Source organism: Emydura macquarii, unplaced genomic scaffold (genome assembly GCF_026122565.2).
Source record: "Emydura macquarii macquarii isolate MOO-44397 ecotype Brisbane River unplaced genomic scaffold, CSIRO-AGI_Emac_v2 contig_554, whole genome shotgun sequence".
NCBI lineage: Eukaryota > Metazoa > Chordata > Testudines > Chelidae > Emydura > Emydura macquarii.
In genome coordinates, this window is record NW_027130691.1 from 7,008,179 (window position 1) to 7,023,444 (window position 15,266).

The 15,266-nt window shown below is 40.9% G+C and overlaps 1 protein-coding gene across 1 annotated transcript in view; it reads right to left on the minus strand.

Moving 5' to 3' along the window:
* Nucleotides 1-15,266, minus strand: part of PITPNM2 (phosphatidylinositol transfer protein membrane associated 2) — a 166,318-nt gene that overhangs the window by 54,911 nt on the left and 96,141 nt on the right. Inside the window, 3 exon segments of the mRNA XM_067539649.1 lie at nucleotides 9,506-9,739; nucleotides 11,939-12,060; nucleotides 13,277-13,491. Of these exon segments, the coding sequence (XP_067395750.1) occupies nucleotides 9,506-9,739; nucleotides 11,939-12,060; nucleotides 13,277-13,491 (571 nt within the window).

Here is a 15,266-nt window from a genome sequence, read left to right on the forward strand (position 1 = left end):
TCACTAACCCCTGACCCCACTCACCCGAAGTTGACACTGCATTAACATTCAACGGGTCCAAGTCCGTACCACTGAAGAAAATGCAAGTTTTGCCACTGATTTAAAGTGGGGATGTTCTCATAATCCAAACCCAGAGCTGGATTTCGTTACTGGCTCATCTCTCTATAATGAGCCAACCTAAAAAGCCAGATTTTCAACCAAACTAAAAAGCCAAAATTCAGAGTGGGATGTTTAAATCCAGATCCAAATTGTGTAGGTCAGGTATAGAAGCTTTGCCTGGTTTCCTAACCAGGAGAGTTTCAAATGGTGCTATCAGGTTTTCCCAGGTATATTGCATGCAGCTCTACTCATGGGCAAAATGGAATCATGAATGTGAGCTTCGAAATTAGTGGGAGAGGAGGAGAAAGAGTACTTTTACTGATGCATTAGAAAAATCTAGTGGATAATGACATAATTTAGCATTTTACTCCAATGCACCACATTTCCAAAAGGGAGATCCTTCCAAACATCCACACATATGAACAATATTTATGACTGTGCTCCAGAAACTTTCTTTCAAAAGTTAAACATGATGGCCAACATTACCATGCCATTAAACTATAAAGCATATGTCATTGTTTGGGATTTTCAGTGAGGACTACTCAAAATCTCATGGTAGATCATGGCCTTAAACTGGTGATTATCTCTGATGGATGCCCAGAGCCAATGAACAGCACATTGCAACTTTCAAGTCTGTTACAAACATTAACAAATTTGTTCTCACAAGTCCTTCAGGTAAACATTATTCCCCCTTTACATATTGGGAAACGGAGGCAGAGACAGGTTAAAGGACTTGCCCAAAACACCAGAGGTGAGACTGGAAGTCCAAAGCTACTGGTGCTACAATTATTGGATCAAGTCCTCACATTCTGAGTGGGAATGATATTGCACAGCAGAGTCCACCATTCCAGTGAAGTCTTTGACCTAAGATCACTGGCCACAATAGTTCCTCTGAAATAATGAGCCACAGAGATGTCACCAAATTGCCCCAGGATTATTGAAACCAATTAACAATTAATTAAGGGTGGGGAAAAAAGTGGTCAAGGCCCCCACAGAAAATAAAGATGGGACCGACCTAGCATAGCCATCCTCCACTCCCTTTGCCCCTGGCCACGGCAGAATTGCTCCCCACAGAATACAATTTCCAGTTCTTTGTCTCAAGTGATACTCTCTGCTTCCATGGGGAAGCCATTCTACACTCTTAGAAATCTCACCACCACAAAGATTTTCCAGATTTTCAGTCTAATGTTACTTATGCTTTATCATCTATCTTTTTGTAGCAGCCTAAATAATTCTTCTCCCTTCCCTGTTGCTTGGAGATTTTAATTGTTAGTAATGTGTTACCAGATATGTCTCCCCCTCCCCCAAGTGATTGTTTTTATGCATATGTTTGATTCTTTCTTTCCACGTAAGTCTTTCCCTCCAGTCATAGGCAGTGTTGTTGCTATTCATTTTGCTGAATTCTTTGTCAGATAACGGTGCTACAATCAGTCTGCCAAGCACCATGAAGTCATTTATTCCCTCTGATAGGATGATTCAAGACAAGCAGGCAGTATATTGGGTCATTGGTTCTTGTGTCAGGTCAGTCTGAGCTCACCGTATGCTTAGGCTAGGTTTGCAAAACAAAATGCAGCCTATCAATATTTTGTGTGTATTTGTCAGACATCCGTTTCTCTTTTTCAAGAGGTAATTTCAGGCACACATGCATCTCCTGGCCACCGCACTGTGACCTCTTGGGGCAGAACAGCAGTGATTAGCATCTCAATTCTGTTTAAATTCACCCAGTCCAATTTGATTTTGTTTCACCAATCAGATTATCTGTTGTGGGCTTGCTGATGAACTCTTTAGCTATGGGTGTCAACTCCAATACCTTTCCAAGAACAGCTGGACATTCAGCAGCTATAAAGGAGGCTTAAACTCCCAGTCACATATCATTGGGTTTTTATGTGTTTTTTTTGCTATGTGGCTGGGAGTCTGAAGCCAAGAAACTCTTTCACTGGTTTCAATTGCAGTGAGCAATTCCACAACTGTCCTGAGATCCATCCGGGGTTGGAAATGGCAGCTTTTAAGATGGAAACAACACTCCGAAAACAGATTGTTTTCAATCTTAAGTGCCTTGAGCCTAGGGCATTTGGTCTGATCACACTGACCCTTCAATCTCCATCTCAATGCTGGAAGCCTGCTTCACCTGCCTGCCCTTATTCCAGAATTCAGGAGGCCTGTTAGCATGACAACCTCTGCTCACTCTAGTGACTGCAGCCCTGCTATATTAGTGCCTCAACTGCTCTGCTTCTCTCAGAAGTTCTCTCTGTAAAGGATTAGACAGCTCTGATCACAGACTTTGCTTAGTTTAATCATTAGGACCAAGAAAGCCACATGAGATAATAAGACTACCTCCTTTAATTCCTCTGTCTCACTCTCCTGCCCTTAGATTGTAGGAATTACATGTATGAACCCCTTCCCAACAGAAAGAGAGCAGTCCTCCTGTTCTGTAGTAGAACTGGATGGAGGAGAGCTAAATCACCTCTTCCTACAGCACTGTTCTTTTGCAAATGACATCGTGGGGCTCCATGTTTATTGTGTGTCTCATTCTAGAACAAAAGTTTTCATTTAACAAGAAAAGACAGCGTTTTTCCTACCTGCCAGCCCCGCAGAATCAGCCTGGGATATGGCAACTAAGTTGGGCATGGCTTTATCAGGCACAGGACAAGATCCAGAAAGGGAAAAAATGAGATTGCATTGTACCATTTGGCTTCCAGAAAGAATCTTTATTGGCGATGACCTAAGTTCTTACTTGGTCCCCACCATCACAATATATGAGCATGTCACAAGCATCACTGAATTTATCCTCAACACCCCTGTGAGGTAGAAACGTAATATCATGACAGCTTTACAGATGGAGAGCTGTAGCACAGAGGGACAATGTAACCTGTCTAGAGTCACAAGGGAAGTCTGTGATTCAACTGGGAGTTGAACCCTGACCTCAAGTGTCTGTCCAGTACCTTAACGACAAGACCATCCTTCCCTGTGCAAGAAGAAGGAATTCCCAGTTCCGCTGCCGGATCCTAGGAGAACTTTATGGGGCTGTCAGAACAAAAAGCATTTTATTTGTAAAATGGGCAAATGTGATCTAACATCAATGAGAGCAAATAACCATGGAACTCCACGATGCTATTTTTACAGAACAGAGCTGCAACTGTTTGGAACGTTGCAGTAGACACTGCAGAGCAAACAACTCTCACATGGTAATAAGGGTCACGTTTGCTGAAATTGGGGGATGTAACCCTTACTGAATTGTGTTCTTCCACTTTCAACACTTCTAAGGTATCTCTACACTGCAGCTGACAGCATGTTTCCCAGCTCCAGTAGACTTACATGTACTAGCTCTGCTTGAGCTAAGTACAAACCCGCCTAGACATTTGGGGTAGGCAGTTGGGGTAGCATAGTAGCTTGATCCTATCTAGTCAAGCTGGGAATCACTCGCCCAGCCTCAGTATAGACATATCCATATATTGGAATGCAACACACTGGTCCAATAACATGAAGAAAAGCAAGTGCTATCATGTAGTCTCCTAAAGAGTTCTTTTGTGCTCATAAAAGAGATGAACACTAAGGAAGAATCAGAATTGATTTTCATCTTGAGAAATTTATAAAGAACAAACTGTCACAAAGCCCTGGCTTATCTCCTTCTGATTCATACCCCCATTTATGGAATGAGCTCAACCCTATTGTCCTTATGCAGGCAAGACATCCACTAAAGTCAATGGGAATTTGGGCTATGAAAGAAATGCAGGAACAGTCTCTTATGGATAAACACCAACCACTTTATCCCACACAATAAGAGTTAGTGAAGAATATGGTTTTATTAACTCTCCAGGGAGCGCAACATTTTGACCAAAATAAAAAAATATTGCAGTATTTTCACATTTAAGAAAAAACTAGTGTGTCTGTGTTGATTTAATTGTAATATTTTCCACTGTTTTAGGAAAGATCTTTCCCTTGTGAGAATCAGCAGGCCTTGGATATTTAATCACTTGTCTTTCCACTTGTCATCCCAGCCAACCCTGTTACAATCAAACTGTAACAATACTTCTAGAATTCAACCAGTGTGGAGCCATGGGATGGCCTCTGTCTGTGGCTAAAAGTCTCTCTTCGTCGTTCAGTGTTTGCTTTTTCTATTTAAAGTAAAACCACAAATACAATACAAGTATAACATAAAAACACTGCAGACTCTAAGTATATCTGGGCAGTTGTTTTTACACAAACAGTGATCTGTGTCAAAAGCATTTTATAACACACCCACTCAATTTCCTGGCTGCAGATAAAGGACGGCTGATTTTCCTTGTGTGCACTTTATTTCCTTGATAGCCACAGCAGACACCATAACCTTGTCCAAACAGTTCTAGTTGCTTGAACATTTCTGATAAAATGTAACTCTGAAGTTGTGTGTTTATTTTCACCTTAGTTTCCCTTGTTTAGGCCACTCAAAAAGCAAAGTGATATGGTTAGGTCTACGATCCTCCAGCTGCAATCTGCTAAAACACAAGCTTAGAGGAGATGCCAAAACTTGTACAAGCTATAGGGGCAGGCCAATGAATAGGAGTTGTTCCATAGACTTCAATGTACATTGTATAAAACCTTATTAGACGAGTACTCTAAAGAAAAAGTTTAAATGAAGCAAAACTTCTCTGAAAATTACTGGCTTATCCAGAAAGCTCTCAAGTTATCAGCACTAGAATACACATCATCTGCAATATATACTCTTAAAATACATCCATCACTGATTTGTTTAAGAAACACAAAAAAAATGTAACCCATGAAAAACAGGGACCAACCAAGTAGGAATGGTGAAAATCCTAAACTTGTGTAACATTGTGCACAATCAGTGTAATTAAACTCTGGGGTTCACTGCAAAGCACATACAATTAGCACAGCAGACTAGATTAGTAGCCCACACTTTAAGTGGGTATCTCAAGCTGTGAGACAACAGAGCAACCGTCCAATTAGTCAACAAATGACTGCTATGTTCAATGAGAGACTGAGAACATTCCAACAGCCTCCCTCAGAGCCACTCCCTTCCTTACCCTGCCTCTCAGTAAGTCAACCACATATTATAATTCTCCTATTTTTAACTAAACTAACCTTTTCTTCTCTTTCAGCTCTTTCCCCCAACTTTCTATTGTACTTCATTAAGGGAACACAGTCCAACCAACTATGTAGCACAGAGAATTAGGAGTCCCCTCCCAGTTCCGCTGCTTACTTGATGACCATGGAGAAGTCACTTTGCTGCTCTGTGTGACAGTTTCCCCCTCTGTAAAATGAGGATAACAGGGAGTTTGGGAGGCTAATTGTAAAGTGCTTCAAGGTCCTCAGATGAAAAGCGCAATAAAAGTGAGGTCTGAGCACAAAATTACAGTTTGCTTCTGCATTGTGATTTCACTATTCCCAAAGTGGCCTAAAACAACAAACACATCTTACAAGCTGTTGCCAGTACCAAGGAACAAAAGGGAGATTATCCCCTCATGTGGCAAGCAGCACATCCAGGGTGGTTAACCAAGGCTGTACATCTCCCACTCATACCCAACTTTTAATTTCCACTCTTTATTCAATTTTCTGTCTCTATTTCAAAGACTTCTCCTATTTTATGCATATTAAAGTCACTTCAGAACAATCAAAGATGCATTATTTATATCAATAAAACATAGCAGTAAGGAGCCTGAGTGGCAGACAATCAGATGACATGGCTCATTGCAACAGCTGGATCAACAGGAGACTGAATGAAGTCTTTTAGAAAATAGACAAGAGCTATCTTTCTGAGAGACCACAATTAAACTTATGCAAAGCTCCTTTATAAATAGGATTGGAAGGATTAGATTTTTATTGGTCAATGTCAGTAAATGTCAATTTCATCCAACACATGCAAACCAATGAATAGGCAAAGAAAGAAAAATGCTGCTTGAGAAGTTGTTAAGAGTTTGATTTAAGCATATTTATTTTCTGTATTTTGACTTGTGATGTTGATAGTGTTTTAACGATTAGCTTTAAGGTTCTGAATCTCAACCTCTACTGTCATTAAAAATTGCTGTCTGCCCCCACCCTATTGTCTGACACCTCCCATAATTTCACACAAGGAAAATGTAAACTGATAAAAATAAAAAAACGATTAAACATAAATATTGCTATTATCTGCTGAAATAATCCTGAATTCTATCTAGCCTATTTATGAATAATTGAAAGGGTCATATACTTCCTCTTCATTTTCCAGGTGAAAAGGGCTCATTTTATTTTCTTGCCATATCTTGTGACAGAGATGAATTTAACCCATTTCCCCAGTATACGGAAGGGGTTTGTTATAGTGCAAGAACCCTGTACAGTATGGTCTGTCAGACAGGAACCATTTGTCCACACCAGGCTGAAAGACTGGCCAAAAGCCTCAAGGTATGGATAAAATAAAATCAAAATGGCTCTAGCAGAACACTCAATGCCTGTTACCAAGGGGAGTGAATAATGCCCTGTAACAGTGCTCCTGAAATAACTAATGCATAAAACACAGTATGATTACAAACAATAGGACCAGTGCTAACTATTGTAAGAAGTACCATGGTCGTTCTGCATGAGCTGGCAGAATCAATTCAAAGAAGCTTTGCCAATAGGAAGGAACCAGCGTGCAGATAACAGAGGAAAATTTAGCATGAACAGAAGCAGGATGGCTTTACTTAATGGAGTCCAAGGGCTTTCAATATATACATTTGAATTAGGATGTTACATTTGGCATCTTCATTTCCATGATTGTATTTTAGTATAATCACTAAAATCTTGGATTATCCGTCCTTTTTCCCCAACATTCACACACAATTTCTGAGACATCTGTTGGTTAGCGTGGACACATTCACCGCCCCTCTACTTCTCTATCTTCTGTGAGCCAAGAAATTAGCGTGTTTTACATGGAGTTTTAAAGTAATCAAAAACCAGGGTTTAGTACAGTTTTGTTTCAGATGGCTGGGAACTCCTTAAATCAGAACACTGAAATATGACTTGATAATGAGATCCTTAACTATTAAGTGTCATTTACCTAGTCTGCATTGCATGGGTAGCCACTTGGCACTCAGCAAACTCCCACAGCCCTCTCCCAGCCTACACTGGGATCATTATAAAACCTGTGGTGGACTTCCCAATTGCATTCTCTTGGGCTAATGTAAGACAATCTTCAATAGCTGCCCCAGACTGAGACCCAACACAAATCAAACATCTGATCTTAAATAAATAAATAAATAAATGTTAAATGAGTTCCAGACTACTGTAAGAAAGCCTGTTCTCACATGGCATGATTTTGCAGACTCAAAGATTTTGGACAAGAAAATAAACTACAGAGTGTTCACCCAAACTGAATCAAATCTCCAAGCCTTTAAAGGTCAGCTTTTCAGTGCTCTAAAATCTAGCACAAACTGAAGTGCCTCCTATTCTCTACTGAAACTAATGAAGGGTCTAAAATGTGAGATTACATATTGGAAGAAAAAGTGAGATATGTATTTTCCAAATGGGTTACCTTATCCCACCTACTTCCTATGGTGCATGTCCCAATAATTGTCCCCAGCAGGCCAAGCCAGGGAAATTCAATCAAATGAAAAGTAAAGCAATTGAAAGCAAGGAGGGAAAATGACCCATTTGAAAGTGTAACTACAAATGAGATACAACTGGAATGGCTCCGTGGGGGGGGGGGGGGGGGGGGGGGGAGCGGAGGTGGAGGAAGGGGGGGGGGGGTTACATTAGATTTGCAATTTTCTAATGGAGGTGAGAGGTTAGAAAGCAGTGTTAACCCAGCACTAATGTGGTCACAATTCATTGTCAAAGTGCTAAAACTCGTCATTTGGGACCCTATAGTGATTAGAAACATCAGTAAAACCACAGGATCTCTATTAGAAAGAAAAAAATGATGGGGCTGCGCTTGCCATTTAGTTAGCACAGCAATCGATGACCATTAGTCTTATTTAACATGCATCAATGCCATTGCTCCAGTCTGTACTTAATGATAACGCATCTAATTACTACATTTCTACATCACTGGTGCATGTTCTGAGCAGGCAACCTTCTAGGCTCTCTATATAATAGGGCTCCCTATAGCCTGGATTCTTGAGAATGACACTCAGTAGTTTTCCGTTTTAAGGAACTATTTAGTTTCTTTTCAGACCAGTTGTACATCCCGCCTATTGTGGCATGGCACAAAAACTGTCTCAGTTATGTTACAGCAAAAACAACGAGAGTCCTGTAGCACCTCGAAGACTAACAAATTTCTGCAGGCATAAGCTTTCATGGGCTGCAACCCACTTCATCAGATGCATGAAGTGGAAATCACAGATAGGAGGTATATATATACATCCAAGGGGAAGAAACAACAATGGGGAGGGCACGTGCTAACAAAGTCAATTCAGAGTAGATGAGGCCTATTCACAACCGTTGATTAGAGGGTGACAGTGTGTGAACAGTGACAATTACTTCTTGTAATGAGATAACCATTCCAAGTCCCTATTCAGACCCAGTCTGATTGTGTCAAGTTTGCATATGAGTTACAGCTCTGCAGTTTCTAACACTAACACGGCTACCCCTCTGGAACTTTTCAGTTATGTTACATATTTTCTGCAAAGCCAAAACACAAATTATTACCAGCCACTGCTGCCATAGTTCTGCCATTTACAGCATCCATTTAACTACTTCTCTGACACAAACACTAGCTGGCTTCCTTTAGAAGTACTGACCTGCTAATCAGTGTGGTACATTCACTGTAGCTGAGAACTGTCATCGTTCCACATTGAATTATAATCACCAGAGGACAGAGAGCCTTAAATGGTGCATCATGGAGAGTTGAGAGGTTTGTGACTATGCAGAGCAACTGGGCAATCCTCCTCCCACTCAGAAGGGAAGCAGGGAGGCCAGAGAGAGAGAGCAGTTCCAAAACAGTGTGGGGCAGAGTGGAGAATCTCTCCCTCCACTGAGACCTGTGGCAGGCACCCCTGCAAGGCCCATTTACTTGGGTATGGGAGACAGCTGAGGATCTGGCCCAATATAAGGAAAAGAAACTGACCTTTGAAAGCGTTTGCTAGATTTGTGACAGATGTGTTCCTTTTTCAGAGGATTAAGGCCCTTCCCAATCTGGGTTTGAAACATTTTCCAGGATACAGCTGTGGCCAAACATGGTTAGGGTCCACACACAGTCTGACTGCAAACAATGGGAGCAATGCTGGCTACTCGGGGCAGTCCCACAGCTGTCAAAATCAAACTTGAGAATCTCTCATGTTATATGCACAGGATTCTGTGCCAAGTGTTGATCTGAGTAGCCCAGCGTCCTCTTAAGGCATCCACACATGAAAACTGGGCATGCACTGTTTATGTAACATGCTGCTGCACTTGGACTCAAATGCTAAAACAATGTTAAAAGTTTGACAGTAAGCACAAGACCACAAATCCTCACCAACATCGTGGATAAACCTCTCGATTTTGGACTGCATCCCCCAGTATCTGAACTCCACTTTGCACAGTTTATATGCACACATGATTGGATATTTCCCAGGGTTGTTCTTGTACCCCTCAATCCAGTCCTCAGACAATGGCCCTCTTTTAGTCTTCACAGATTTATAAAGCTTTGGATCCTCTTCTGACTTGTATTCATGTGGTGGGATAGGATCTTTAACAATATCAATAGGATCTAAAGGCAGAAAACACAAATAGTTCTTTTAAAACTTTCTTCTTTCTGTATAACTAAAAAAAAAAAAAAAACACTTTTAAAAGTATATATTTGCTTCGATGATTACCAGAAACATTAAAGCAATTTAGCTTCTTTGTATTTTCACGTAAACAATTGATATTTAAACAGTTTATACAATTCTGCTAGACTGTGATGCTTAGTATGTCAAGAGAACTCACATGCACAGTCTTAGCAAATGGATATTTTTGCCCAGAGATGCCGTAAATCCAGAGTATTTTGGCATATCTGTTTGTTACATTTTTTCAGCTGTAAAAAGAGTTTTTGTATATTCCATCCTTCAGCTCCTCTCATGCCATCCACAATGCTGTATCTCTCCCTACATTTAGAGGCTTATAATACAAGTGTCCTTTTCTAATATCATCATGGAACACAGACTAGCCATTGCATACGGTACCCTTGCAGTACATCACAGTGATAAGTTACTGGTTTACTTCTCGTTTGCTGATGTTATGCTATGGACACTATGCAATCTGAATTTTCTGCCTTTGAAGTCTAAAAATTATTTAATGAATACTTTGGTGATAAAGGGGAACAAAGCAAGTGTATCAGAACTAATGAATGTATTTTAAAAGGTCTGTAAATAATCCTGAGAACAGACAACATTATTAGAGGCATCTAAACTTCCATCTGAAGCTGTTACGTCTCAGTTATTTCTTCAGAATTGACAGATCTTTCCGTAAATTCTATATGATGTAACATAACTCAAATAATTGAATAGAGTCAATTTAATACACAAAGATTGATCAGACAGGTATGCCATTAGTGACAAGAAGACTCTAATCCAGGCTCAAAATAATAAAAATTAAAGCAGACAGAAATTAAAGTAAAATTGCATTTTAGATACTGTCTTTGCCTACTGATAGGCAGCATCTCAGGAGTGAATAAGAAAAAAGGTAAAGCAACCACTAGGTGTTTTTCTTTGCATCGCTAGGATTCTGTGCTTGATAATTTCACAGTTCCTAAAAGAAGGCCAGGCAGAACTCAAATCAATACATGAAAGTCTTAGTAGTTTCATAAGCAAACGATTCTTTAATGGCGTGTAACTATAATAGCTAGAACTAACTCTCACACAATGGATCTACTGCTCATGTCATAGGGACTGGCCACTAGGAAATACAAGAGACAGGAATCAGGATGACACTCAGTGGTGTAGCGTGGGTCTCTGGCGCCTGGGGGCCATACTTACATTGGTGCCCCCTTCTGCCCATCGGCAGCAGCGCCCCACGGGGGGGTCTGCGGGGCCATGTCCTCCTCTGCCCCATTCACCCCTGTGGGCAGCAGTGTCAGCGCCCTGTGGGGGGGGGGGGGTGTCTATGAGCCTGTTTCACATTTTCCCCCGCTGTAGGGGTAGCAGGGGCTGCCTGGAGGCAAGGGTGTGTATGGTGGGTTCTGGTCCTCGTAGCTCCCTTCTGGCACCCAGCACAGTGGCAGAAGGGTCGGGAGTACATCCTGGCTGCCTGCAACAGGAGGCGGCTCCTCCTCCGAGAGCCTGACCGGTGCTCCCCCTCCAGGCCAGCACCTGGGGCCATGCCCCCCACATCTCCCTCTCGGTACACCACTGATGACACTTGCAATTTTCTGCCCTTTCACAAAATGCTCCCTTTGCCTTCTTCGTGTTAAAGCCCTTAGTTTGTAAGGCTCATTAAACTGGTCTGCCAAAAAGGGTACAAATGGGAATTTAATGCTGAAATGTTAGCCACTGCTGCGATGCTAATGGGAGAAAAGGGGAAGATCTTCATGTTTTGAAAGTTTACACAGGAACAATGTTTTCACATCCAAAGAAAATATATTATAAAATTATTTTAAAAATAGCAATACTTTCCCCTTTGAGAGCTCTTTACATCTGGGATCTCAAAGCCCTTTAAGAAGCTTTATTCCTCACAGCATCCAAATGAGGCATGGAAGTATTAGCCCCATTTACAGTTGGAAAAGCTGAGACAGATGGGAAAAATTAAGTGATTTGCCTAGAGTCATGGATGGTCTGTAGCAGGGCCATGAACAGAACTCCAAGTTACCAGGGTTTTTTTGTAACCATTAGACAAGGCTTCTTCCCCTACAAAAAATTACTATGAAAACTTCTGTGTAGCAATCAATAGTCAGGATAGAAGAAAACAAAGTGGGGGGAAAAGTGATATTCACCAACAACTGTCTGTCTTTTTTCTGCAGGAGAAAGGTTGAACACATTGACATGCTCTCCTGGATCAGCTTTATAATACGTTTCAATATCAATAGAAAATTTCTCCACAAATGGACACGTATACCTGGAAGAGAAGAGTAATGAAGCTTAGACTAATACCTATTAGACTTGATGGAGTAGAGAAGTGCTTTCATAACAGATACCTAAAAACTGGTTGCAAATCTGGGCCATTTCTCTCTAATCTTGTGCTTTAAATACCACTTACAATGCAATCTGCATGTACAAAAAAGGAGCCATTGATTTTGCTTTAACATTTTATTCTTAAAACTACAGCATGGCCTGAGGAAATGGATTACATGGGAATGCTCTGCTACACTGAGACTCCAAGACCACAGATAATAGCTCCACTCCAGAGGGAATCAGCTTTCTTGTGCACCCCATGGTCAAAGCAATGTGCTCTCCAGCCACTGACAAAGGAGTCACAGCAGGAGAGAGAATATTTCAGAACTGCAAACAAAGGCAGTCAACAAACATTTGCTATTTAACACAATTTCATTTCTTCTCCTCCCAACTGGAATAAATGACGTGCACTGAGATACTGGGTTATCTATCTTAGGGTTTTATACTGCTGCCCATCACCATAATATCTGAATGCTTTCCAAATAAAATCAATGGCAATGGCGAAGTCCCTAGAAGGCCCCATGAAGTCTTGGGCTCTCTTCCCTTTTTGGGGTAAAAACTCTACTAGGAGTAGGGTTATGTGTTTTTTTGAAACAATAAATACACAATAATAATCATAACGTCCCCATCATATTAATATTTGAGACATTCCAGAATGTCTATTATTTTTATTTCTAATGTATTTTTAAATCTCTCTCCCTGTTCTCCCACCCCTCTCCCCCACTTTCCAACCTAGAACAGGGTCAGGATGTGAATCCAATTTCACTTGTATTAGACAGTGTGTAACACGATGACCGTGCCATTTTCACATACATTTAAATATAATCTAAGTTAACAATCAAATATTTGCAATGTTAAGTGGAACATGCAGTGTGACACACAAGGCCCCATATAAAACATTAATGATTTTCCACACTTTGGTGCACAACTTGGCTTACACTTCAGGATTTGGCCCATTGTCTTGAAGTCCTCCACAGACTGCTCACTCAAATCTCTGAGGACTGAGTAAGGATTTCAGGACTTGGCCTCTATGTTTCTCTAAAGAATGTTCATGGAAACATAAGAGATGTCATTGTGACTCAGTCATAGCAAGTAAAGTGACATTCAGGTCCCTTCCTCAATTCATCTAAAAATCTAGGAAGGGCTACACAGAAAGGTACCTTGTCCTTGTGTAAGGATATGCATTCCATGACTCCTCTTCCACTCTTAATGCTGCCTTTGGCAGGATAGACCGAAACCAACTGGGTATATGCATACCAATATGGTATACTTTATGGGTATACTGCCCAATGCCACCAGGACCATCCGTGTATGGCCTGTTCTCAAGGATCTCCACTCCACTGCCTTCTCCACATGTTTCTTCTCTGCTCTTTTTCTGAAAGGAAAAGACAACACTGTTTTTACTCGTACATATTTTACATGCCATATGCTCAAAGCACATTCACAAGAGAGATGGCATTTCCCCTACATGAACTGAGTGATATTCAACAATAGCCATTAACCACCAACACACAACTTCCTTACTGCAGAACCACCCAATGGTCTAAGATTATCACATGCTACCCCCAGAATCAGAGAGGTTATAAATGGAAGAGACCTACTGGGTCATCTTATCTATTCACTGACCAAAGCAGCAAGACACCCTTGGAACTGTGGGGAAGTTAAATCAAGATCCAAACCCAAATGTAACAGGCAATTCCCATAGCTATAATAGGCTGAACCAAAGCTCTGCATTCAAACATTCTGAAGGGTACGTCTTCACTAACGACAGCAAACTCTCTTTGTTTTTTTGTAAAGTGTGATAGTGCAGTTTAGAGAAGCACGCTTTTAAAAACAATTTATAAAAACAATTTATAGAGAGGATCCAGCTAGCAGTTCATTAAACACATATCCTCTTAAACCAAGTTACTGCCTTTCAATGCTTATGTAAGCAGTGGCCAAGTCCTGTCCAAATATTTATGACAGTAACATTAAATAATCTTGATGACCTTAACATTTGGTAATGTCATAACATATCAGGTCTAAGAAAAGGCAGCAACCTAGCAGACATGGCAAATGTGTCAGACAGAATAATAGTACAGCATCTAGTCTGAAGTGTTGATACAAATTATGGTGCTCTAGAGTTTCATTATATGGCACAGTACATGGAAATCTGAAGCAGGGGGAAATATGGAGCACATATTTAGTGCCAAATCATACGTTGGCTGGATTAAGACCTACCACTACAGATGACAAAGTCTCCAATCAGATAATAGCTCCCTGCTTTGAAACATGAAACGGCCTGAGAATCCTCAGTTCTCACTGAAATCAGTACCTAAGGTCAAGCCTATTATAACTTACACAGAACAATAAACGTTCATGGAGATCTGCAAACAATTGCATTGGATTTGAAGGCCAAAATGCTGATAATTTATTTAACTTGTTTTTATGACGACAGCTGATACCAAGATGGACGGGGGAAAAGAAGAAAAAAAACCCCTCAGCTTTATTCTTGATAAAAGCATGTCATACACTTCATATAACATAGCTACAATTGAGTTAAGTCTGAACAAGTATCTTTGCTTTGACTTTCTGCTACCAGCTTCTCATTTCTGCTTTTCCTTTCTGCTACCAGCATCTGTACTGTTGTAGTCTTTACGAGAGCTATCCAGCCAGCCAGCCACTTTCCTGGCCCAAGTTACAACCTTGGAGGCCCCAGCATCAGTACTTCTTACACAGATGAGACTCCCACCAAATGGGAGTTGTGCTTCAATAAAGGATTATCTGCACAGCAGGGTATTTTCTTTAATAAAAAACCAACTGCCCACCACATAGCAAGTTTGAGATAGGCTGGAATCAGGTCCAGTTGTCATGATGGCAGAAGAGCTTTGCTTTCTCTTATTGTATTTACTGTCTATATAAATTGCAGGAACTTCTGCAAGGCTTGAACTGAGGGAAAAGGAGGCTATATTCTCCCAAGCTCCACTCATTAAGCAAGTCACAGTGACGTGCCATTCACAGCCTATTGCACAGATACTCAAAATATGATCACGCAGGCTCTGCTGGGCTCCCCCTTGCTGGGTTCAGAATCTAGGGCAGGCTGGATTAAGGCACTAGCACAGCTGACATGTGCCTAGGGCTCCAGCTCTCAGAGCATTTAAAGAGTTATGT